This window comes from Mauremys reevesii, linkage group 7 (genome assembly GCF_016161935.1).
Source record: "Mauremys reevesii isolate NIE-2019 linkage group 7, ASM1616193v1, whole genome shotgun sequence".
Classification (NCBI taxonomy): Eukaryota; Metazoa; Chordata; order Testudines; family Geoemydidae; genus Mauremys; species Mauremys reevesii.
Window position 1 is genome coordinate 42037883 of NC_052629.1, and position 26657 is coordinate 42064539.

The following is a 26657-nucleotide window of genomic DNA, read 5'->3' on the forward strand; positions in this document are numbered from 1 at the left end:
TGCTGGTGGAAGAGCTTCTCCTGCCAATGTAGCTTATAGCACTCACAGAGGTGGGTTTTTTATGCTAACGGGAGAGCTCTCTCCCATCAGCATAGAGCGTCTTCACCAGATGCACTGAATCAGCGCAGCTATATTGGTACAGCTGTGCCGCTGCAGCGCTGTGTATATATAGACATACCCTTAGTCTTAATACTACGGACCACAGAAGATTTAACAAGTCTTGACTTGGAGGGGAGAATGATAAGATATCAAACCTATCCTGTTTTAATCATGGCATTTGTCATCTCATCTGTATGTTAGCTATTATTTGCAATTCACCGATTAGCTGCAAATATCTGGAGCCTGCCATCCCTGCTCAATTCCAGCGTGGTTTTCAGGACAGAAATGAAAGAGTATTAAATTTCAGCAGTCAGCCAGTAGACCAGATCTCAGTCCAATGCTAGATTTGCCTTTGCTGCTTCCAACAGAGCCTTACCTATTTCCTCCTTGAGGTCTATTTCAGCAGTTGTTGGGTGAACAATGCCTTCTACTTTCATGGAGCCAATATGGCTGACGTCACTTTGTGTCAGAGAAAGCTGCAAGATGAGAATGAGAATATAGAAAGAATTAAACTAATAATTTTAACCGTGAAACCGTGTGTGGGCAGAACAGAACATACCAAATTACTGTAAGAGAAGACAGATGGACCCCACTTTCATGGGTCATTCATTTTACTGTAGTCAAGTTGTCTGATTCCAACTTTTAAACTTTACTTTTATATGCTCTTAGAGTAGACCAGGCCTAATTCCCCACCCACACATCAATCACAGAACTGGAAACAACCAATAATTGAAGCCTTAATGAGAGTTCAAAAAGCTATTCTACAGACTCTACAGTCTCATTTCTCTCTTTGTTCAATCTCAACAACAGAAAAAAGGACAGAAATATTGAGATTATCACACAAAAAATGACATCACAGCTCTATAAGCTTTGGAAACTCATCATTTGCACGTTAAGTAGAGTTTGCTGGAGATTTGCTCTTAAATTCTGTGAGTACTTCATGTGCAGTGAGCATGCTCCCTAACCTCCCTGAGTCTCCCTACTTCATTCTGAAGCAGAAATACAGACCTGAACTTCTGGATGATACACAATGGAATCTTCTGCTATTGAAAATGCCCTTTGGTCTGGAGAAGATATGTGGGGCTGGTAGCCAGAAAACAATGAGTTTTACCAATTCCACTGAGTGGAATTCTGTGCACTTCACAACTGTTATTATTGAGCAAGGCCTAATAGCTCTATTCTAGGAGCAGGGTAAGTATCAGCCCTCTCCATTGTACAGAAGTAAATGGGAGGCTGCACAAAGTCACATCTGGTGGAATTGGGAACCAGGACCCATATCTCAAACACGACAGACCCAATACTCATCCACTTAGCTACACTATTGCTCCAAAAGAACCTGCCAGATTTATGTGCTGTGGTATGCAATCTGTAAATTAGGGCTACTCTTTCATATGCTAAAGCTTGGCCCAGCAGGGGCTGAAGAACCAGGAGTGGGGGCCAACATGTCCAGTTTCTGGTGAATCAAACCAAACTGACGCTGGAGTACTGAAACCTGAGAGAGCTGCTGTTGGGTTGGTGCCAATGCCCAAGTCTTGCACATGGTCCTTGTGCCTAAGGGGTCCAGGCCAACAGCTGTAGGTGCTGATCTCAAATGGAGCCAGTGCCAAAGAGGGCCTGATAAAGCATACATATGGCTCCAATTATTGAGTATTTTTAAAAGGTTCTGAGATTCATAAGGCAGGGCATGCAACTCCTACGGGGGGGATCTTCAGAAGAAATTTCATGAAATATATTTTTCTTTGAAACATCCTACCCTTTAAAATGAAAAAGCTTGAATGATGTCTCCATAGTTAAGTCTGTAAGAAATTATGCAGTATCTTTCAAATAGAATGATAATAAGAGGTTAAGGAAGCTAAAAAAAATCCTGACCACCATGTAAAACAAAAGAGGAAGGCGAGAATTTTGTTAGACAGTTTAGCTGGACAATGTGGACATGGCAAAATCCTGTTAGAAACATCTTAGAATTCTGGCCAGCCAAACTGTTAGAAATCATTTTAGCTGGAAGATTAAACATGGTTTGTTAACATAACGAGAAGCAGCATAGCTAGGCCTTAACTAAACACAGCCTCCTCTTCTCCTATCGCCATACTGGGAGACCCAAATCATCATTTCACTCTTACCAGGAAGAAAGAATATCCAGTCTTGATCTTGAAAACCTTCAGTCTGCAGACAAATCTTATAAGGGCCTAATCCAAAAGCGACTGGCGTCAATGGGGTTTGGATCCAGCTTTAAATCCCAAACAACTGAGCCAGAATGCTAGGGGAGAGCTTGTGTTCATGCAGGATGGGAAATATTCTCTTGCTGATGTTAGACTCCATGGTGCGATCATATCATAACATATGTTCTCTGACTTCTATTACCTTCTGTCCTGGAACGAGGCTCTTAGAAGACAGGATGGTGAATCCATCCCCAGGTCCATCCTCAGATGTTGAATTTGAGGCCCCTTCTTTTTCATTCTCCTTCTGCTTGCTCTATTGGGGGAAAGAAGGCAAAATGAAGCAATAACAGTCAGGAAAAAGAAGTCTGTGATTATAATTTTTCAAAAGATAAAAGCAATGGTCTCCATCTAAACTTCATAGGATGACAACCAAACCATAGCTTTTTACTATCCCAAAGTTATTTATTAGAAGTGTTTTCTACTATTTATTGAACATAGTAAAAGTAAAGGTGGAGCACAGTGGAGGTTTGTGGTACTGTAAGATTTAGTAATACGTACATATGTCTGCAGCTTATTGAGAATTTTTGTTTTTGTAATTTTACTTATGCTGCATTAATTTGTGAGTATTCAAACTAAGTAACAGCTAAATGCTCTAATTTATATGGAAAAACAAACAGGGAGCAGCCACTAGAACTTGAAAATAAATCATAATCCAATGGCACCTTTATCACATAATTACCCATCAGACAACCACTCAGATGACCTAGATGAAAAGTTACTCACCAGTAACTACAACGAGGAGTCCTTGTGGCACCTTGGAGACTAGCAAATTTATTTGGGCATAAGCTTTCGTGGGCGATACCCACTTCATCAGACGCATGGAGTGAAAAAAAAATAGGCAGGTTCAAATATACGGCACATGAAAAGATGTGTTATGTGCTGTATATTTATACCTGCCTACTTTTTTTCACTTCATGCATCTGATGAAGTGGGTTTTAGCCCACGAAAGCTTATGCCCAGATAAATTTGTTAGTCTCTAAGGCGCCACAAGGACTCCTCATTGTTTTTGCTGATACAGACTAACATGGCTCTGAAACCTGTCACCAGTAACTGTAGTTTTTCAAGAGTGTTGCATCTGCAAATTCACACTTTTGGGATGCACCCCTTGGTGCAGCCTTGCTTCAAGAGTCTTCTAGGAAAAAAACCATGCACCTTACAGCTCTGAACATTCAGACCAAAGGATGTAAGAGGCCAAGTAGACCAACACCTCAACTCCTCCTGCTGAACCCCAGAGTTTTGAGAATGTAGAATTCCGAATAAGAGGGGAAGGTGGCTAGTGATGTGAATATGTATAGTTATTATTCTCAGATACCTACAGTTATTGTTAAGTAATTCTACTTTCTTCTTAGAGGTGGTCTCTGCATTTTCTCAGCTCTGGCAGTATGGCAAGCAGTACAAACCCAGAAAGACAGGCTGAGCAACCCTAATTAAGCAAGGATTGCAAAGTAAGTATTGTATCTAAGTGCCAAGTCAAGAACATAGTACTGCATAAAGGTGTAAACAGAACTCCAGGGAGCAGCTCTAGTAGTTTTCTATGATGAAAACATTATAGAAGGATGAATTGATACCACTGTAGCCTTTGTAGAGGGAGCCCTAAAGTGCTCAGGTACTCTAGCTAAGACGTAAGTGCATAATCTCATCCATTTCAATGGATGATGTACGGAAATGGCATTATCTTTATATTTATCCCCCAAGGCTTCAAAAAGTCTAGGTGATGACCTAAATGACTTAGTCCTATCCAAACAAAATCTCATAGACCTCTTAATATGCAAAGTATGTTGTCTCATTAGGTTTTGGAAAGAAAAACCAAATGAGACTACAAGAGTAATGTTTTGAGTTAGGTGGAACTCAGAACCCCCTTCAACTTCTAGCAATGGGGGAAAAAAAAAACAATTAGATACGTGCTCCGCCTGAGGGGTGATTGACTGATGGCCTCCTGCTAGACAGGGACAGAGGTAGGTGATGATCCATTAGATACCTGGACCTTATAAGCAGACTAAGGAAGCTCAATAGGGGAGAGACTGCAAAGAAGGCAGGACTCTCCTGCAGGACATACAGGAAGCAGGGTAGGCTCCTATGGTGGAGAGCCTTAAACTAGGGCCTGCAAGTAGCAGGGAGATCCCTAAGGGAAGCAACTAGAGACCCCAGAGAGAGGAGTCAGTGGAGAGAAAAACTTGCTAGACAAGAAGCAACAGAGAAAGAACTCTGCAGAAGGTTAGGGTCCTATGGGGGAGGCCCTGAGGTAGGTCCAGTAAGATCACTTCAGTGGACCCTGAGAGGGGCGGAAAAGTTATTAAAGATTTACTTGGCCTTTGTTGCACCTTTTTGCTACCTTGAAATGGGTTTTAAACTTCTAAGTGACCTGACTAAAGGACCAAGCCAAAGAAGACCCTAGAGGTGTCCAGTGTGCAAAGACTAGTGGTCTGCAAGGAGTGTTAGAGATAAGGATCTCTGGCAGCACTGCACTCTAGCAAAAGGGGATACATTCACGGTGAGTATGTTTACTACTTTTAGTAAAAACTTTGGCTGGGGATACAGGACAGCTTTGTCCCCATGGCCTAGAGAGTGAAGGAAAGTTTAGCAGTCAAAACCTCCAACCCATTCATTCTTCTCATAGATGTAATTGCAATTAAAAATATATATATTTTAAAAGCATTGAAATCATGTCTCCAGCAAGAGACCAAAAGGTAAGAGGAGAAGATGGAGACTGATGTGAATATGTGGAGACATTACTCTGAGAGAATTACAAAAGGCTGATATAATGCATCCTTTTCAGCACCAAGTATATATCCCATGTCAGGACAAGTTCTCTGACCACTGGAAATCTGACCACTGGAAACCAGAAAGCCTGTCATAGTAGTATGGCTGAAAACTTTACAGTTGTTAGCTAGCAGGTGGTGATGGTCTGCTGCTTTGCTGTTGGACTTCTTGGGAATCAGGGTGGAAAAAATAAGGGTGGGTGATGAGGAAGTGTGTTTTATATGCTAGAGCATCCTTCCCACAAAGCTGTTGCAGGATCCTAGTTACAGTATGGGTTTTTGTAAAGGTATCGTAGAAGGTAATGTGAAGGTACCTGAAAAGTATCCTTTAAGCACTGACTGCCACAATTCTGGATGCTCATTACAGAAATAATCCGATGGCTCATTTCTCCACTACCTTCTTGGACCATGTACTTCTCACTCATTATCAACCCCTACCTCCCACTTCCAGTTGTCACAAACAAGATACCAATCAACTAATAAGCAATGGGAAGGCATCCATCTAATTTCTCCTATTCCCCTGTATCATTCTTCATTCAACCAGTCTCTCCCACTTCCCAAAACACCAAATCTAGTTTTTGCTTACCTTTTTGGGTGCACGGGCTTTGGTAGCCTTTGCTTTCTTTCCACTCTTCTTGCTCACCAAGGATTTCCTCCCTCTCTTTTCGGGAGATGGGGAAAGGATAGTTTCAGATTTGCCTTTGGCACCTCGTTTTTTGGCAAGAAGCTCTGGTTGAATTCTGGGCAGGACCCCTCCACTTGCAATGGTCACTCCTTTTAGCAACTGCAGGGAGAGGCAGTGTAAAGAAGCATGACTTATCTGATTAAAATCCATCATTCTTGACTAGAACTGTCCTCATAGACTACACTGCACTATACACAAGTTGAGTATACAATATTTAAAACGCTCATTTTATTCTATTTGTTGCATTTGTACTGTAACGCTCATACAAAAGTAACAATGCACTTCACAATAATTATTTAATAGTAAAGGTAAACAGCCTGAAATTAAAGGATGTTGGCTAGGGATACAGAATTACAGACATAAAAGCAATTAAGGAATTCTCCATCTGCCAAGCCTAGTATAAAAAATAACTCAGCTCTGGATCAGATTAATTAACTAGAGATAGAGTACTGCTGAAACTCTACGTGACAATGATAGATTCTGGCATTATTTATGGGAGCACTGAAGGAATGGGGTCCTGAAGTACGCCCAATAATATCTCTCCCACAAAGTCAACTACGCATTCATATATTACTGGCAAATCACTTGACAGAACATGCAGGTGGCCATTTAAGACATAAAGAACAAGGAATTACCTACAGTGTTCTTTTCCATTCCTTACACAAAAAAGAGTTCATGGCATAAAAGTCATTTTTGTTCTTATGTTGGCGGGCAGATTCTTGTTTAATTTTCTGTTGTAGGAACCATATTGGACTCATCTGAATACCACATTGGACTGTTTCTAAACTTTAAGTATGGCAGCTGTACTTGAGCTACAGTGTACAGACAACCAAAAACTAAAAGCATACCTGGTTCAGTTCCTCATCATTGGCAACTGCCAGGAGGATGTGTCTGGGGGCAATTCTTCCCTTTTTGTTGTCTCTTGCTGCATTCCCCGCTAGCTCTAGTATTTCGGCTGCAAACACATTGGGGGCAAAAATCAGCAACAGAAAAGCAACAAATCTAACAAAATTGGAGTGCAGGCTTTCTTCAGGGAATAATGAAGCATCTTGTTCCCCACTCCAGAATCTGATGTGCAGTATCACAGCATCTTTCTGACCAACTTCTGTAAGGTATCGTTTCCAGATGGGGGGGGGGGGGGGTTTGGCTTTAAAGGGACAACAGCAAATAACTGAAATCCCAGGTTTGACCTACTTAGAAATTATCCTACTATGGTGGCAAATGTTCTCAAGATAAGAACAGCCTGACTTTCATTTACAGTAATGCCACTTTATATCGCCAAAGCAGTGTAAAGTGGCTTTAGTGTAAAGGAAAATCAGGCTAAAAATCTTTTTATTACAAATCTACCAGGCCTTACTGAAAAACATAGAAACAAAACAATAGTCAATGTTTATGTCAAATTACAAAACCTATTTTGTGATCCTTTCCTACTTCTCTAAACAGACACTGTAAAAAGCTAGGGTGCTAAAAACTGGTTCATGTAATTCTATATTGCTTTCTTCAAATGTCAAGTTAAAATGCTCTTTCAAAAAATGTCAGCAGCCCAAAATTCACAAGTAATCCTACAACAATAAAACAGTGTGAGCAGCCAATGGAAAAAACAAAAATCTAGTAGAGAGTCTTGATGGTGAGGATTCGTAGGACTAGACAAGCAAAAATGCTGCTGGCAAGGAGTGAGGTGCATTGATAGAATTATGGTGAAGGCCAGCAGAATAGAACAGAAAGGAAATGCTACGGGTCTAGATTGAGGGGCACTGACAAAGCTGTGTGAAGATTCATTTTACATAAGGAAGAGTTTTGGTTTGGATGCAAGTAGGTAACTTGCTACCCAGATTCTGACTGCATGAACTGTTGGTTGTGAATCCCTTCCAGAAACTCCAGGGACTGATGGTCATGCCATAGTTCATGTGAAAAGTAGTGTCTCTAGATTTGCAATAAGGTTTCAGCTGTGACCTGCAACCTCAGTTACCTTTTTTGTGATTTATCTAGATGTAACACACAGGCAGATGTGATTTTTCTTTATTTGCTACAATTTTTTTAAAAACAATGTTCAACTCAATCAGTGGGACTCATTAACTTCTCAAATTTAACCTTGTATATAGTGAAAAACAGGAAGAACCTGTTCCTTGGGCAGGTACCTCTACTAGTATATTAATGGGGAGGGAGGGTTGTTTGGTTGGGTATCTTTTTGCATTAAGCAAGCATCAAAATAATATTGGAGCACTGATTCATTTTAAGAATGTCTAATGTCCCGCTCTTCCCTTGCTTTTTTTTCTTTTGGTAACTGGGGTTCACGTCACAATTGCATCAGTCCTTCATTGATGACATTGTACTTTTTTCTCATTAAAAAAAAACGGCAAGAGGTACAAATACAAAAATCTCCAAGGAAAACTCACTGGAAATCTATAGAAAACTACTTGGCTTATCATCCAGGGACTAGAGCAGAAAGCACAGGTGCTGGAACTAGGGGTGCTGCCACACCTCCTGGCTTGAAGTGGTTTCCATCATATACGGGTTTACTATTTCGTTGAATGGCTCTCAGCACCCCACTATAAAAATTATTCCAGCACCCCTGACAGGAGGTTTAACTCCACAGGAGGAAAAGAGGCCTTCAATCCTGCAAACCTGTCCTCCAGTTTTTACTACTTCTTAGTGTACAAAATAAACCCTAAGCAGCAAAATATGAATGTTAAAGCTGTAAAAGTTGTTCGAAATTATTAGTAATGAGTTATGTAAAAAACTATTAGCAGCTGTTTAATATATAAACTATTAAACACTACCTATGTTAAAAGAACATTATTAAAGTTGCAAAATCAAGCACTCAAGAATTAGACGCTAGAATTAAGACTGCCTGTGCAACCTTAATCTGGCTCCCTTGTACATATACATTCATCCCAGTGCAGGTTCATCTTGTGCCCTGAAGGAGGCAGGGGACCTGTGGAACATTTAGTTTGCACAGGCAACCTTCATTTTGATGTTTCATAACTTTTGACTGCTTGATTTTGCAACTTTAATAATGTTCTTTTAAACACTGGCTGCCAGTCTCCTCTCACGGGGCTCCTCGTCCAATCCCAATCTCCCCCTGGCTCCTTGTCTCAGTAGCTCTGCCCAGCCAGTTTTATTTCCCGCTCAACGCTCGATCTCCTTGTCAGATCTGTCTCTCCCCCACACCTGCCCATTCTTTCTGACTAGTTCCTAGCCCCAGTCTCCTTGTCCAGCCAGTTCCAGTTTCTTCTGTCCGATCTCAATGCTCCTTCCTCCCCAGCCAGATGGCTCCTAGTCCCAAACTGCCCCCCATGACTTCCAGTTTATCTCCTAGTTCAAGCAGTCCAAACCTCCCTTCCCCCAATTTCCAATCCCAATCTTTTGCCCAGCTATTCCCAGTCTGCCTTCACTCCCCCGGCTCCTAATCTCCTATCCTAACCAGTCCCAATCTCTCCCCTCCCCTCCAGTCCCAATCTCACCAGATTGCTTGTCCTATACAGTAGAACCCGTTTATCTGACCTTCCATTATCTGGTTCTTCTTATTAACTGAACAACCAGCGCACACAGGTCCAGAAGTGGGCGATCTCTCCTGTGGCTGCTAGACGGTGCTGCAGCCTCGCACTTTCCCATTCTCTGGATTATCTGAATTTTTGATTACGGTACATCTGATCTGGCTCTGGTACCAATTGGATCAGATAAACAGGGTTCTGCTGTACTTCCTCCCCCTCCTTCCTTCAGTCCAGCTTTTCTCCCTTCTATATTCAGCTCAGATGACTTCCTCCTCCACACAGCCTGGGTACCAGCAGAGGGATTATTGTGAGCACAGGAGAGACAGGCTCCTTGTTCTCAGTTCCAGTACCCAGCTTTACCCTGGTCAGGAGCAGTAATTACAGGGAAAGTCCTTCTGAGCCCCTGTAGCCCTGGGCAGTAGCAGGCTCAGGGCTAGTGTGGGCGTGGTGAATGTGCAGTCCAGTCACATGTAGGAGCTGTGAGGCTGGAGCACACTACAAGGATTTTAACTGTTAAAAATCAAAGACCTTTTTACTGAGTATATGCAAACTGCAGCTTTTTCAAAGGCTTACAACTTGGCCAAATTTGGACGCAAAGCCCAAGGCAGCTGCTAGGCAGGGAGGAGAGATTGCAGGATCCATGTAACAATGGATCCTCTTGGCCTCACTCTTCCCAATCCCCCCTCTCAGCCGTGCAAGTATCCCCTTAGAGCAGTGTTTCCCAAACTTGGGATGCCGCTTGTGTAGGGAAAGCCCCTGGCGGGCCTGGTTGGTTTGTTTACCTGCCGTGTCCGCAGGTCTGCGCCGATTCCAGCAGCTCCCATTGGCCTGGAGAAGCGAACCGCGGCCACTGGGAGCCGCGATCAGCTGGACCTGCAGACGCGGCAGGTAAACAAACTGGCCTGGCCTGCCAGAGGCTTTCCCTACACAAGCAGCATCCCAAGTTTGGGAACCACTGCCTTAGAGCCATGCTCCATGCCACAGAGGGCTAAGTCGCTTTGCAAGGTCTTCCCAAATCATGCCCCTACCCTTGTACAGCGTAACTTCACCATATCCTTCTAAGACGGATTTCGGCGCCTACAATGGTCCCTTAATATATAAAATAGGTCTGTGTAAGTATGGGTTTATTTACGTATGCACACTTGAGATTTTGGAACAAACAACTTAATTGATAATATATTAGAAAATGAAAGAGAGGAAGGCACAATCACCATTTCAGACTTTGAGTCTGTTTCTCTGGAGGTTGGATCTTTTACCTGTGGCATTTCATTCTTAACTTATTTTTCTGGATTTATTATTTCTTGCAGTTGGATGAGCCATAGGTGAACAGAAGTGCTTTATTTAAACTTAACTGTATTTGTACCATATAAATGATATTTTTCCTTTTAACTTCAAAACCAGTGTTAGATAAAGGTGAATTCTGATTCCAGAATTGCTTTATGGTGAATATGAAAGTGTCACCGGCATTTTGCTCCCTCCTGTTATACATAACCAAAAGCCTGAAAACTAGACTTGCTTATTTCTTCAGTGTCTCAAAATAATCCTTCTGTATTATGCATTTGAAAAGGAAACTTATTCCTTATGATTTTTTTGACAAGGAGAGGAGTTATAACAGAGGGTGCATCAAATATGAGTAAAAGGGACTAGATAGCAATTGCTAGACACATATGCTGTTACGTGGGCAGGCAGGCTCCATGCAAGTTTCTCCCATGCAGTTCTTGCAATAAACTGTAATTGTGAATTGCAGCACACTCAACTAGTCCAGGCCTCAGACTCCTCACAGTTCTCCTAATACACCTCAGTCATCAACTGTGACATCCCTGTAATTCCAGCCTGAGCCCTTCCCCCAACTGGTACAATGACAATTTGCTAAGGGGCTATTTTGTGATGTGGACAAATTTATATTATGGTGAAACTGAGGCTAAATTCTTCTAGATCTTAATAAAAATATGAACTTGAATGTCTTGATAGGGGAAAACCTAGTGCAGCAACAGCAACCTGCTGTGTCAGCTCCCCCACCCCAACCTTGGTACCTTATGTTCAATTTCATGGCACCACATAAAGCTTAGGTATTTACTAAAGTTAAAACACATTCTCTAACATCATTAAAGGTAGGTGTGGGTGGGGGGGGGGCAGGGCTGGTGGTGGTTGGGTTTTTGTTTGTTTTCTGGACATGTAAGCAAGTAGAAACTGTTTCATAACAAAGTTGAACCACAAGCACATTTCACAGCCACTTTAACAAGTTTTGGGTTTTTTGTTTTGGGTTTTATTTGTGAGCTTTTTTTTTGGTAAGGGTAGATGAGGTTAAAGAGAATGTAGTTTAATTTAACTAGAACATGCTATTAGAGTAACGTGAATTCTCCTTTTTTCTCCTCTGTTATACTCATCCAACTCTCTCGGAGTCCTACATCATCACATTGGTCTCTCTTTTGTGAAAAAAGTACTCAATGCAAAACCCTTTATGGCCCATCACACTTTTAGATCAGGCAAAGAGATCATTGCAGAACAGTAACACAATCCTTCCACATAGAGATCAAGCATGCTGCCCCTGCTGCTCCAATATGTGAAGGAATACACCTCAGCCCATTAAATGCATTTTGGTATATTCTATACTCTTTTAGAGCTTGTTTCCCCCTCCCCCCCCCCCCCCGCCAGTGTGCATAGCCCATGGACTGCACTTGGCTCTGTACGTGATCAGCACTTCTAAAATGAAGCTCTTAATTTACCTGCTAGGTATTCTATGACAGCTGCCATGTAGACTGGCGCTCCAACACCTATCCGGTACTTGTATGTTCCTTTCCTCAAGTAGCGCATCATCCTCCCCACAGGGAAAATAACACCTGCCCTGCTTGAGCGTGACATTTTGGACATTTTCTTTTTCCCACTTCGGGCAGACATCTTGCTGCTATATTCCTTTCAATTTGCTGACAGAAAGTTTTTATTTACTTGCACCTACACAAAAGCTGCAAGGGAAAAGAGATGGATTGACGGTGAGTATAGCAGAAACTTCTACAGAACAGTATCAATATAAATTTGCTTGTGCTTTCTCACAGAGACATTGATCTGGCCACAGTACAGATATTAAAGCAGAAGCATCACTTATCAAACAGCATACAATCTGAGCACTCAAAACACTATAATCTCTGTTCTTTTGCACACTGTATATTAAGACAGAAATAGATCAGAAAGAGCAGTTTGGGGCATACAAGAAAACTGAATGCACATTAACTGATTATAATAGAAAAAAATTGCTGCTATTCAATATATCTGTAAACATCTCTTTGTTGTGTATAGCAGGTGATGATGCATCTGCAGTGGAAGGATTTAATTCTTGCTAAATGTCTTAAAATCAATTTACAAAGTGAGGGGGATATTTTCAGCATACCATGGTGGGAGATAGGCATGTAACACTCATCATTATTTAATGAAGTTTCATTTGGTTCTGTTTGTTACGGTAAATAAAACTACATAAATAAACTACATTAAAAGAATGTTACAGTTGTAAAGTAAAACACTCAAAAATTAGGGAATGCCAGAAGTGAGGGTGCCCATGCAACCTTAATTCAGAATGTGGATTATACAGTCTTGCATTACATGACCACAGACTTCTATTTATTTTTTCCTTTAGGGCCCCGTCTCATTAGTACACAAAAGAGGCAATGCTTACTGAATGGGTAGCTATTCATATTTCTTTTTATCCTCACCACTTAGTGTGTGGCTACATGTTTTAATTACTGTATAGCATTCAAAACCTATGTATGGACATTTTTATGGCACTCATCATTGCATCTGAGTGATTCACAAATGCATTTCTTTATAACACACATATCAGATGGGGTGGTGTTATTCCCATTTAATTGATGGGGAACTGAGAGATTAAGGCCTATGTTGTCAAATACGTCCACTAATTTTGCTGCCCAAATTTAGATGCTTAAAATCTGATTTTTCAGAGTAGTTGGTATTTTTACAGTACTTCATATGTTCAAAGCATAGCTCCCATTAACTTCACTTGCAGTTGTGAGAGCTCAACATTTTTCCAAATGAGGCCCCCAATGTCTCAATCAAGTTGGGCACTCAGATAGGGAGGAACACACAAGTGGCCACCTGTGGAAAATTTTGATTTTAGTGACCTGCCCAACATTCCATTGGAACTCTGGCAGATGCAGATAAAATCCAGTTCTCAAAAGTGGCATTCAACTATCTTAACCATGAAACCATCCTTCCTCTTCTTACAATTCCATGCCTCATTCACTACACACCTTCCCACTATGACAACAAATGTGGTCGGGGTCCTACAGACAACAGCCTAATTCACTACTCAACCCTAATTCATTCCTTGAACTCCATCTACCTTGTGCACTAAATGAGGCAGGGTTCGGTCAAAGTTGGGTGGATTTTCAAAGGTCTCCTGGCACCATAGCAATCCTTCTGATACACCTCAAAGCATGGAGGAACTAGAGTTTCTCAATTAAAAGGCTGTAAGAATTTTTTTAACATAGGCAAAGCAACATATTTCTCCCCTAACCTCATTCTCTAAAACGGTTGAACCATTTTTGTTAAAAACCTAGCCTAAGGGCTTGGCTACACTTGCAAGTTAGAGCACATTAAAGCAGCCCCGGGCACCCTAGCGCACTACCCGTCCACACTGGCAAGGCACGTAGAGTGCTTTGATTCCTGGTCTATAGCACTCCTGGTACTCCACCTCAGCAAGAAGATTAACATTTGGTGCGCATTGGCTTAAACGCCCAGGCATCGGTATGAACGAGGTGTTGCATTACTGCACTCTGATCAGCCTCTGGAAATGTCCCATAATCCCCTTAAATCAAGTGGCCACTCTTGTCATTGTTTTGGAATCACTGCAGGCATGCCGATATGCCCTTTGAAAGCTCCGTTTCTGACAGCCGGCATGCTTATCTGCTCCGAGACAAAGCAACCATTAGTCTGGAATGCTGTGTGTGAGAGAGAGAGGCGGGGAAGAGGGGTCTGTTGCTGTCTGAACTTACAAGACAGCATGCTGACATGCTCTCAGCTCTCCAACCCCCCCCCCCCTTACACACAACATACTCCTCCCCACCCCCCTCATTTGAAAAGCACGTTGCAGCCACTTGCATGCTGGAATAGCTACCACAATGCACTGCTCTCTGTGGCCGTTGCAAGAGCGGCTAATGTGGCCACGCCAGTGCGCTTGCAGCTGTCAGTGTGGTCAGATTGCAGCACTTTCCCTACTGCGCTCTACGAAGGCTGGTTTAACTCATTTGGGAAACACTGACCTAGAGGAATCCTCTCTAAAGCCCTGTCCACGCTACATCTTCTAACTGATTTTGTAACCAATTACTGACATGGCTAAATGTAGCTTGTGTCCGCATACAGGTACCTAAAAGTAACAATGGTCAGTATCACCCGCTCACATAGTTGTGGTTCCTATAACAAGTTCAGCACACTGTTTCTTTGCAGGATATTCAGGATACCCTCACTGGGCCCACTTACCCAGTTTGGCTGGTCCTCCTTCCTCCTAGCTTTTGGAGTGGTTTGAGCATTGGCCTGCTAAAACCAGGGTTGTGAGTTCAATCCTTGAGGGGGCCATTTAGGGATCTGGGACATAAATCTGTCTGGGGATTGGTCCTGCTTTGAGCAGGGGGTTGGACTAGATGACTTCTTGAGGTCCCTTCCAACCCTGGTATTCTATGATTCTAACTCAAAGTGCTCTACATCTGCAAGTGTAGCCAGGCCCTGAGGTAGACACCAGTATAGAAAATTGCAGCCCCAATGATTAAGTTTGGCAGTTATAAGCAATCAAAAGCAGAGTGTTAGGGTGGAAGGCAAGCTGAACTACCTGTAGTTCACTGTCTGTTTACTGTTCATAGTAGTTCACTGTCTGTTCTGCCTTTAATAACTACAGGGAGCTGGATCATCCCTTGTGAATGTGTACATAATTAAATTTAGAAGGATTAAATTTTTACTGGTTGATTTCAACATACACACGCAAACCAATGAAAAATATTTCTATCCATAATTTACAGATAGACAAAGTAAAAAATATGCTGCTGAGAACATAGTTTCATTTAAGGATAATTACCTTGTATATTCTGTCGTGATATTGACAATTTGTCTTTTAACACTTATAAAGCTATAACCTTTTAAATCTCAATGTCTATGGTCACTTCATAATTATTGTCTGACCCCTCCTCCCATAATTTCCTGCAATTCTGAAAATTTAAATTGATAAAAATAAGTTATAAATAAGCATCGATTTTTATCCACTGAAATTATATTAAAAAAAACCCCTCAAATTCTGCCAAGGCTATATTTAGCATTCCTCCTTTCCATGTGGCAGAGAGTGAGAGCCACCTCTGTAACACTCCTACTTGCTATGTCTTATGTGAATGGAGGTCCATTAAGTTCAGGAGGTAGAACTGAGGTAAGATAGGGAGAAACAGGGAGCTGTACTCCACAAAACCACCCCTCCTTGTTCTGCTCCTGATTTTTCAGCTGGAACTCTGGGAGGCAAATTATATGGGTCAGAGGTATATTAACACCCTCCTCTGGGTCGCCTTCACAGCTGCTACTGAGCAGCCACAGGAGCCAACCTCCATGGAGCTGGGAGGAGGTCCCTCATCTCTCGCCCTAAAGGGAATGATTAACAGTTTTTCTGCCCCCTGGCTTCCTTCTGCAGAAGTTTTCAATGGGAAGAGCCAATCTAGGCTAGGCTTAAGGAGCAAAGAAAATAAAACCTAGCTCCCTCCTTGCGTCTTCCTGTTTTGTGGAAACAATAAACAAGTTTCCCAGGTAAATGTCATGACGACTCTGGAATCAGCCATTTTATTTAAACGGTATAAAAGGCTTTTAGCTACAGATACAGCTTCAGCTATTAGTCAAGTAATTGCTACATTTTAATTTTGTAAAGATAGCTGTCCACTTTAATGCCTAATTCTGACCCCAGTTACACCACAGTAAGTCCTGTGTCACTCTACTGAAGTGTATGAAGAATTTGGCTGCAGCACCTGATGCTTCTGCTGATGAAGACATATATACAGAATTTCTCTTATATGCATTCACAGCAGTGGAACAAGAAAAAAGGAAAAGGTTAAGTTGAAAAGGATTGTGGTGACATGAAGTGAGGCACTGTGGGAAATCTATTCTATGGCTGTAGATAAGGGCCTTTCTGAGTTCCAGAGCATGATGAAGGCACAACACAGAACTCTCTTCCCACTCCATTCAAATCTTTTTATTTTTTGACACCCACATTTTTCAGCCTGCTTTCAGTTTTTATGCCCTAAAAGGGGGGTTGCCACAGACAACCTGATCTTTTCCAATTTTACGTGTGTAATTTCAAGGTCCTACATTGTCATGACCAAACTTGCTGAGGAGAGCTGCATGTGAAACCCCAGACTTCCTGAACTGAGGAGAGGGCACTGGTTTGTGACGTGTTATTCACTCATTGCAGGAGCTAAGCTTCTTGCCTCAACAGCTCTTGCAATCCCTGACAGACTGGGAGTGACGGACAAAACTATAACCGGGAATAACAACATAATATAGTGTGCTACTGTGATCAGGATCTTAACAGCCTTTGATATCACTGCATCACAAAGACACATTTAAAATCCATTTGAGAACACTGAAATCCAGGTCTAGTTCTTCTGTTTATTCCAAGCAAGTGACTATAAGAAAAGGCCCACCTGTCCAATACTAGTCTAGATGTTCAAAAAAATTACTCATCTTTAACAGCCATCAGGAAATCAAGGACACTTTCAATCTAAATTGAATTCTAGCTACACTTCTGCCACATTTAAGAAAGAAAAACACCAGACAGTCAACAGTGGTCTAAAATACCCATTTGTCCTTATCCACCATGCTGCTGATTTTCCTTTCTGAATGTGTTTATTAATAGGTATAGTAACGAAAACTAAGGGAGAATAAACTAATAACCTTGTAGACAGACATACTAAGAATTCAAGAAACATGTGACCTCATTATGAATTCCTAAATAATTACCAATTTTGAATCAAGTGCTGTAGTATGGGAACTAATAAAATTGCCATTTGATCTAAAATCTAATTACTGGATAAATATTTGCTCTAAAATGTCAGTAGTGGGGCTACCGAATGAAAAATACCCCCCCACAACAATGCTATTTTATTATGTCATTAGCTGCTTTTTCCCCTCCTGCCCCCTTTTTAATTCTGTGGCTGGATTTAACACTCTGGCAGCAAAGGATGAATTGCATTACGGATATCATAGTAATGGATGCAATACTGTGACAGACACTATGCCAGGCTTCAGGAAACATCCATACACTGCCACACAACTGTACCAATGCACCTCAATCCTGAACTTTAGCAGTGCTGCACAAAGGTTTGCAATTTTATTTCACAACATTTTAACAGAATTTCCCCTTGGTAACTGTTCTGTGTTTTCAGGCCCAGTGACTGTTAGTAAACTTTTGCTTTTTACAAAATAATGATGAAAGCAAGTTCTCCGACAAGATGGAAGGAGTATTACATAAGCTACTTTACAAATTATGTTGACCAAAAGAGGACATGAGATAGCATACCGCAATAAAAACCAAAATAAAACTGCCAAACTTATTTAATTTGTCACAAGCCAATCTTAAACTCAGCACTTTATTTTATAACATTGAATAATCTCACTAACACATTCTTTTTAGTTCTGGTGATAATTGTCATTCAAATGGCTATCAAGTATCTATCTAGCTCAAACTCACACTAAATTAATCTCTCTTCCATTGTTTTTGAAGGACAAAATCCTGCTTCTTTCTAAGTCAACGACAAAACCGCAATAGGAGCAGTATTTGGGCCTATCAGAAATGTTGTGGTTGCATTCAGCATCTGTGTTAAAAGATCAAAGCGCATCGGTAGAGTTGTGGATATGAAAAAGTACTCGACTACAAAGTAATGAGAGAAATTATTACATTATATATGTTCTCTCATTGTTCAATGAAATCATTTTCCTGACTCCTTCTTCCCTCACTGTTTCTAATTTTCCATCCTCTCCCTTTACCTGATCATTATTTTTCCTAATACTCCCAGAACTGTCACACACTTCTGTGCAACTGTTCCTTGCACTTCTCTCCAACTGCTGTTTCCCAACTGTCAAGGAACCTTTGGATTACAATACTCTTTCCTTCTTAGTCTAAAGAATTTTTTTTTATGAACTTCAGGTCAGGGCTGAGATACCTTAACACCGGGGTCGGCAACCTTTCAGAAGTGGTGTGCCGAGTCTTCATTTTTACACAGTAATTTAAGGCTTCACGTGCCAGGAATACATTTTAATGTTTTTTAGAAGGTCTTTCTATAAGTCTATATATTATATAACCAAACTACTGTTATATGTAAAGTAAACAAGGTTTTCCAAAATGTTTCAGAAGCTTTATTTAAAATTAAATTAAAATGCAGATCTTATCAGTTTAGTGTGATCCTTGCCTTTGCTTTTCCTTGCTGAGTTTTCCAATGTCTGGCACGTATTTGGATACTTTAAGCTGCACACAGGCTTCTGAGTGATCACTTGTTAACCAGCTGGCAGGAGGTCAGCAGCTGGAACCCTAGACTGGCAGCTGAGATGAGTGGAGCTGGCGGCTGGTAGGGCTGAGCAGGGCCGGAGGCCTGGACCCTGTCTGGCAGGGGGTCTGCGCTGAAACTCCAACCAGAAGCAAGGTGAGTGGGGCTGCGGCGGGGACCCCAACTGGCAAGGGGCCAGCAGCCGGAACCCCAGAGAAGTGATTGAGCGGCTCAGCCCGCCCCCGCTCTGGGGTTCTGGCCGCCGGCTCCTGCCAGCCGGGGTCTCAGCCCGCTGCCAGCCTGGGATTCCTTCACCCAGGCCAGCAGCGGGCACTGAGTGGGACCAGCAGCGGGATCCCGGCTGGCAAGGGGCCAGCAGTGGGAACCCCAGAGTGGCAGCGGGCTGAGCCGCTCAGCCCACTGCCGCGTGCCATCAAAAATCGGCTTGTGTGCCACCTTTGGCACGTGTGCCATAGGCTGCCGACCACTGGCTTAACAGAACCTTGTGAGAACCTGAACATGAAAGAGGTGTTAGAATAGGTCAGGATTGAGGTGCATTGGCCAAATGGAGTAAAGAAAGCTTAAACATAGGTTCTATGCCTGGCTCTAGCTAATGATATTACCCCTCAACAGCATGATCACTAAAACAAATCAACCTGATTTGCATGTGTGCGCACATATCTTTGTGGGACCAAAGTTTCAGTTATGAAAGTAACGAGGAGTCCGGTGGCACCTTAAAGACTAACAGATTCATTTGGGCATAAGCTTTCGTGTGTAAAAAACCCACTTCTTCAGATGCATGGAGTGAAAATTACAACATGCATCTGAAGAAGTGGGTTTTTTAACCCATGAAAGCTTATGCCCAAATAAATCTGTTAGTCTTTAAGGTGCCACTGGACTCCTTGTTGTTTTTGTGGATACAGACTAACACAGCTATACTTCTGATACTTAGCAGTTATGAAAGTAGGACTTCCCTTTATTTCATCCAGTCCCAATCAAAGTACACCGCTACCCCAATATAACGCGACCCGATATAACATGAATTTGGATATAACGCGGTAAATCAGCGCTCCGGGGAGGCGGGACTGCGCACTCCGGTGGATCAAAGCAAGTTCGATATAACGTGGTTTCACCTATAACACGGTAAGATTTTTTGGCTCCCGAGAACAGCATTATATCGAGGAAGAGGTGTATGTTAATTTAAGTGAGCTCTGAGTTTCTGTTTCTCAATCTGTTTTGCCAGCATGAGCTGAGTTTATAGGACTCTTACCCCTGACTGACATAAGTTTCACTGACCAAAGTGCCACTGTGGACAGCGCTGTCAGTGGGAGACGCTCTCATGCCGACATAGCTACCGCCACTCGTTGGGGGTAGTTTAATTATGCCGACGAGAGAGCTCTCTCCTGTTGGCATGGAGTGGCTATATGGAAGACCTTTACAGCGGTACAGCTGTGCTACTGTGAGGTATGTAGTGTAGACATACCCTGAGACTACACTGCAATCTACAAAATGTGTGCTAAAACCCGTAGGCTCCTAAACTTGCATAATATCTATATTTTTCAGGGTAAAAGTTCCCTTGACACCTAAGTTTCTGCCTCTGAGCATCCACAATGTTACCTCACTCTAGGCCTTTGGACACCTATCTTCCACCTAAGCACCAGAGCAATCCACAGGCCCAGGAAAGATAGACATTCATCTGCCTAACTTACATGCAGGACCCAATTCGGTAGGTGTGCTCAGAAGCTGCCTGCCAGATTTGGTCCCATATAAAATGTACTGGTAGTGGCTACTGTCACCCCCATTATAATTTTTATTCCAGTGGTTAAAGCACTCCCATGAGATATAGGAGACCCCTGTTCAATTCCCCCCTCTGGCTGAGGAGGATAGCAGATTTGGACAGGAATTTACCACCTCTCAAGACAGTGCTCTAACCACTGAACTATGAGCTTCCCACAGTCTTGCCTGTTGAAACTGTTCCACTGCAACTAAATAACAAGTTATGAGAGCAGTGGTACTGAACCTAGCTCTCCCACCTGCCAGGTGAGTGCCCTAACTACCAGGCTACAGAAGCCTTCTCTCCTGGTAGAAAAATGACCCTCTATTTATTCACAGTTGAGCAGCTTTCATAGGAGAGACTGAGGGAGCCACACACCAGAATATTTCACAGCTCTGTGGTTGAAACAGACTCCTGTTCATATCCTTTCTCCGCCCTGACTCTGAGGTGGGAATTGATTCTGGGTCTCCCGCATCCCAGGTGAGTGCTCTAACCACTGGGATAAAAGTTAAGTGGTGGTGCCAGTGCCCATCTTCTCCTCTGGCCATTTTCTATGGAGGCAGATGCTTTGCAAAAGCCTTACTCATTCTCACAGCAAATGACTTAGGTGCCTCCCTGCAGCCCGGACTCAGGCACCTATCTCCATGAAAGGTAAGGTGCTTAGGACATACCCTTCTCCTCAGTATCTCACATTAGCTAGCTTAGCTACTGTGGTGGCTTTTGTGTATTACATTCTTAGGCACCTGCCTCTCCCCATTCATTGCACAGGGAGCCTAGGTGCCTAAAAGTCAAACATGGCAACACTGAGCGCAACACTAAGTGTTGCAACACCTAGGTCCCTTTGTGCACAGTACTGCCAACTCTAAAAATGATGAAATGGAACAAAACGATATCTGGAATAGCATAAAAAATTGACTGGCAAATAGGAAAGAGTAAAGTGGAGAAGAGGAAAAGTTCAAAATGTATCTTGAATGGGGGGAGATTTTTTAGTGGATTCTACAACAGACAAGAAACCTGTGAAAATTTAACAGAAGGGGAAGATATTTTCCTTTTTATAGGCACCAGTAAGAAAAAAAAGTTGTTGCATGTACAGGAAGGGGCTTGGAAAACTAGGACAACTAAAACCATTATTTGTCTGAAAAAATGTTTACCTACTACTGCTTCACATAACACCTAAGATTACCATATCTAAAAGTGATTCAAAATTATTGTGTTCATTTTGCTTAATTTGTGTACTTGGTAATATATTGTTTGTTTTTATCCTATTACTGAATTATTTCCCCTTTTTGTTTAGGTATGCTTTTCACACAGCAACAACAGTGAGAGAAACTTGTAAACAAATAAGATTATAAATCCACACAAATCAGCAGTGGTATACAGAGGCAGATACAGTAACTGCAATTATTTCTAACTCAATTTTTTAAACTAACTGTATTTCAAATTGTGTGCCGTGTTTTAGCTGTGTCAATCCCAGGATGTTCGAGAGGAAAGGTGGGTAAGGTAATCTTTTATTGGATCAACTTCTGTTGGTGAAACAGACAAGCTTCTAAGCCAGGGGTCGGCAACCTACGGCATGCGTGCCAAAGGTGGCACACAAGCTGATTTTTGATGGCACGTGGCGGTGGGCTGAGTGGCTCAGCCCGCCGCCGCTCTGGGGTTCCCGCTGCTGGCCCCTTGCCAGCTGGGGTCCCACTGCCAGTCCCACTCAGTGCCCACTGCTGGCCTGGGTGAAGGAACCCCAGGCTGGCAGTGGGCTGAAACCCCGGCTGGCAGGAGCTGGCGGCCAAAACCCCAGAGCAGGGGCGGGCTGAGCCCCTTGCCAGCAGGGGTCCCCACCACAGCCCCACTCACCTTGCTTCTGGTTCCAGCGCAGGCCCCCTGCCAGACAGGGTCCAGGACTCCGGCCCTGCTCAGCCCTACCAGCCGCAAGCTCCACTCACCTCAGCTGCCAATCTGGGGTTCCAGCCGCTGACCTCCTGACAGCCAGTTAACAAGTGATCACTCAGAAGCCTGTGTGCAGCTTAAAGTATCCAAATACATGCCAGACATTGGAAAACTCAGCAAGGAAAAGCAAAGGCAAGGATCACACTAAACTGATAAGATCTGCATTTTAATTTAATTTTAAATAAAGCTTCTGAAACATTTTGAAAACCTTGTTTACTTTACATATAACAGTAGTTTGGTTATATAATATATAGACTTATAGAGAGACCGTCTAAAAAACATTAAAATGTATTACTGGCACACAAAAACCTTAGAGTGTATAAATGAAGACTCGGCACACCACTTCTGAAAGGTTGCCAACCCCTGTTCTAAGCATACACAGAGCTCTTCTTCAGGTTTGGGAAACATACTCAGTGTCACAGCTAAATACAAGATCTGAACAGATTGTTTAGCTTAAGTAGTTACTACACATTTCAAGGGACTACTCAGGGTGAATCACCTTGAACGGGGCATTTCACCCTGAATGGACCCTTGAAATACGTGCAGTTATGTGCAGTACATTTCACAGACCTGTGTATGATCAAAAGCTTGTCTCTGGCTGTCTACACTACAGACCTTGCAGTGGAGAGAGCTCTCCTGCCAGCATAATTAAATCACCCCCAATAAGCGGCGTTAGCTATGTCGGCAGGAGAGCCTCTCTTGCCAACACAGAGCTGTCAACACCAGCGCTTTTGGCGGTGACACTGATGTCTGTCAGGGGGTGTGGGGTGTATTTATTTGACAGAAGTTGGTCCAATAAAAGATATTACCTCACCCACCTTGTCTCTGGATTTAAAGTTGACAGTATCCCTTTAAACAGGCCCTAAAGGAAGGCCACTGGCCAAAAATGAGAGTAATCGTAAGAAAATATGGAGTTAGTAGGAGTTTCAGCACAAGAGTAACTGAGGCTTTAGCTACACTTGCATTTCAAAGCGCTAAGTGTAGTCAAAGCGCCAGCGCTGGGAGAAAACTCTCCCAGCGCTGTCCGTACTCCACTTCCCTGTGGGGAATAACGGACAGCGCTGGGAGCGCGGCTCCCAGCGCTGGGGCTTTGACTACACTGGCGCTTTGTAGCGCCGCAATTTGCAGCGCTGCAGAGGGTGTGTTTTCACACCCTGCTGCAGCGCTGCAAATTTGTAAGTGTAGCCAAGCCCTGAGATAACTGAATGTTTGAGGTGTTTTGAAGTTGGTGGCAGGCAAATTTCTGACCCCAATTTTGGAGATAAAATGAAATGTGGGAGTTGAGGAAGAGATATAGGAGCTGATGAATGTGGTTGACCAGAGGGTAGATAATCAGCAGCCAGCAATGTGGCCTCCCTTTCCCCAGGTGAGTTTGTTGGCAGCTGGCAGCACCAGCGTGCCTGATGGCACATGACACACGCTAATCCAGACATGAGACAAGCGAGAGCAGCCGCCGCAGCTCTGCCACAAAGGGAAACTGAATCTGTACTAAGGGGGGGGGCATTTTCAGCCCCCGCGGGCGCCCCACATGCTGCCCTGGTGGAAAGGGCAGCCGGCTCCCTCGGGGCTCAGCCCCCGCAAGGTCCGAGCTCAGCGCAGGCGGGGCCCCAGTGGTGCGGGGCGGGCGGCGCTCTAGCCCAGCGAACGAGAACAGGCCCTGCCGCTTCCCCGCAGCAGTGTCGGGCTGCGATTGTTTTGTTTTCTCCGCGGTAGCCTCTGCGGCGCTTGTCTCTTTAAGGGGCCGGGCTCCTGGTCCAACAGCAGCCTTTTGTCAAACCTGAACCCGCCTTTTTTTTCAAATGCAAACTGCCAAGGCCCCTTCCCCGGCACCTCCTGCGCGACTCGGCTGTCTGCGCTCCTCGCCAGACAACAGACCCGCCCCCCCAGCGCGTGGTGCGCGCGCTCATTGGCCGAGCCAGAGATTAAAGCACCGGCGCGCACCGCAGGAGAACTAGGAGGGGCGTGAAGTGATTGGCCGAAGGGCTGGAGACTCGGACATGCGAAGGACATCTTCTCTGACGTGGGTGGTGAAAGTCGCGCGCCGACTAGGGCATAAGGGGGCCCTGGGTAGGAGGCGCGCTCCGAACGGCTCGGGGCTATACAAGCGACCCGCTGGGGCGCGCGCCAGAGGAGAGGGGGCTGCTAAGGGCGCGCGCCCGCCGGAGGGAAGGAATCTTCCCGCGCAAACCCCCAAAGATCGAGCCTCCGGTGCCGGTCGGCTGCCAGCCCCGCCCCCAAAGCGCGGCTCCAGGGGGCTGTAGGCTCAGCTCGATGGAGGCTGCCATTAACCGGGCTCCGACCGAAAGGGTGTCCCGGAAAGGGAAGCGGAGGGGGAGTGCCCTCGCCTCGCCCCACTCCCCCGGGGAGAGTCACACAGGGAGGGAGAGAGCGCACACCCCCGCCGGGCCGGGCCGCGCCGCGCCGCTGGGAATCGCCGCTGGCGCCGCACAGCGCAGCCCACAGAGCCCCGGCTCCGCATCCCCGGGGGCCGGTCACCACCCTGCGCCCAGACCTCCCACAGCTGGGACCCGCCTCGGCCGTCGGTGCCGCCGGCCAGGCCTTTCCCTCGGGCCGGCCCGCCCCCGTCCCTCGGAGGATTCCTTCACCCCGGGCTAGCGGCTTGGGGCAGCCGCCCTGGCTCCGCCGCGGGTGGAGAGCCTGGGCAGACGGAGCGGCCGATCGTTCGCTTTCCTCGCTATGACCCCCCTTCCCCCAATGCTCCGCACCAGCCGGGCCTCTCTCCTCACCTGCCCGGAGGTCGCCGCCGCCGTCCCCGCCTCGGGAGGCTCCTGCTGCCGCTGACTCCTCTGGGCTGCGCTCGCCTGCCGCTGGCTTTCTCTTGTATTGTATGTTTCAATGGCGGCGGCAGCTCTGGAGGGGGACGGAGGGGGGGCTCCTTCTTCTCCACATACCGCCTCTAGGAGGAGTCACTGCAGCTTGCCTGCAACAGCCCCTGCCGCCCGCACACAGCGCGCTGCCTCTCCCTGGCCCGGCCCGCTGGCTCCTGTCTTCCAAAACCGACCCGCTGACGATGAAAGGGCTCCCCGGCCTTGGCTGCGGGGGTGCCGTGGGTCAGCACATAAATAAAAGCGGGCTTGCCTGAGTGCAGGAACAGGCTGGCCTGACGGGGGGGCAGGGAGAGTTGGCGCCATTGTGAGGTTTAGGGGTCCTTTAAATGACATGTTTGGTGGGACATCAAGTAATATCCAGGGCTGGTTCATAGCACCCAGGTCCAGGGTTTAATGCCCCAATTGGTATTAAGGGAGCCACTCTTCTCAAAATATGGGGGAGAGTGAGCTGCCAGCCTTCAGAGTATTTCGGGCATTGCATGAGGTCAGTATGCAGTATTGTCAACCCTAAATGTTCAAATATCAAAATTGGCTTTAAAGTCATGAGCGTTTTTAAAAATAACATCTTTGGGGTTATTTTTATTTGTCATATGGGGTTGGAAGTGTGTTCAAGCTTGTTGCCATAACCACAAAAGCTACAGACTTGCCTTTTTTCAAAATGAAAGCTGAGCTGTTCAGTCACACCAACTGAGGAGTTGGGGTTTTGAAAAAGCAACAAATATTGTGAGACCCCATGATGCAGTCACAAGAGTCGGCAATATTTTTTAACCATAATACAATACACACCTTTTGAAAATAAACAAGAAGGGTTATAAAATACTATTTTGAGACAAGAAAATAGGAAATGTTTTAAAATGTTATAACGCCTGTAGATTAACATCAGGCAGGTTCTATGCAGTAACAATGGAAAAAGAGGGGGAAACTGGAACAGAAAAATAAATTTAGGCCTCCTATGTAGCACCAAAAAGTTCTGTCATTAGGCTGAGCCATTTTATTTGTATCAATAAATACATTTTCTCCACCTTATTTTGTTTATATACATATTTTTGTATTTTGAATTATGTACAAGCTATAGATGCAGTGTATGCTATCACAAAAATGCCATTCAAGTGGATTATATAAAACAAAAATTGTGCTGGATTGCAGTTATAATTATTAGTGTTTGTCTTTGCATGAATATGGAGTCTCCAAATACTTACTTATGGAAATACTATAAGTTTTAAAGGGGCATAATTGGGGATAATTGAACAAACTATTTTTTGAGTTAAAGGGTTGTGGAAAATCAATACTTTTCTCACTTCAAGAAACTGCTTGTTCTG

The 26657-nt window shown here is 44.1% G+C and overlaps 1 protein-coding gene across 9 annotated transcripts in view; it reads right to left on the bottom strand.

Annotated features, from left to right (window-relative positions):
* The window catches only part of LOC120409181 (core histone macro-H2A.2), a 47241-nt gene extending 21854 nt beyond the window's left edge, over positions 1–25387 (bottom strand). The window contains exons 1-7 of one of the 9 annotated variants that reach the window (XM_039546795.1): positions 25237–25348; positions 23308–23365; positions 11983–12219; positions 6611–6717; positions 5664–5861; positions 2461–2571; positions 476–575 (exon numbers count right to left, since the gene is read on the bottom strand). In XM_039546795.1, coding sequence (XP_039402729.1) covers positions 476–575; positions 2461–2571; positions 5664–5861; positions 6611–6717; positions 11983–12154 — 688 coding nt within the window. In that variant the 5' untranslated portion in view covers positions 12155–12219; positions 23308–23365; positions 25237–25348. The other 8 variants (XM_039546792.1, XM_039546801.1, XM_039546800.1 and 5 more) reach the window with 8 other exon arrangements.
* Between the last annotated feature and the right edge of the window lie 1270 nt (positions 25388–26657).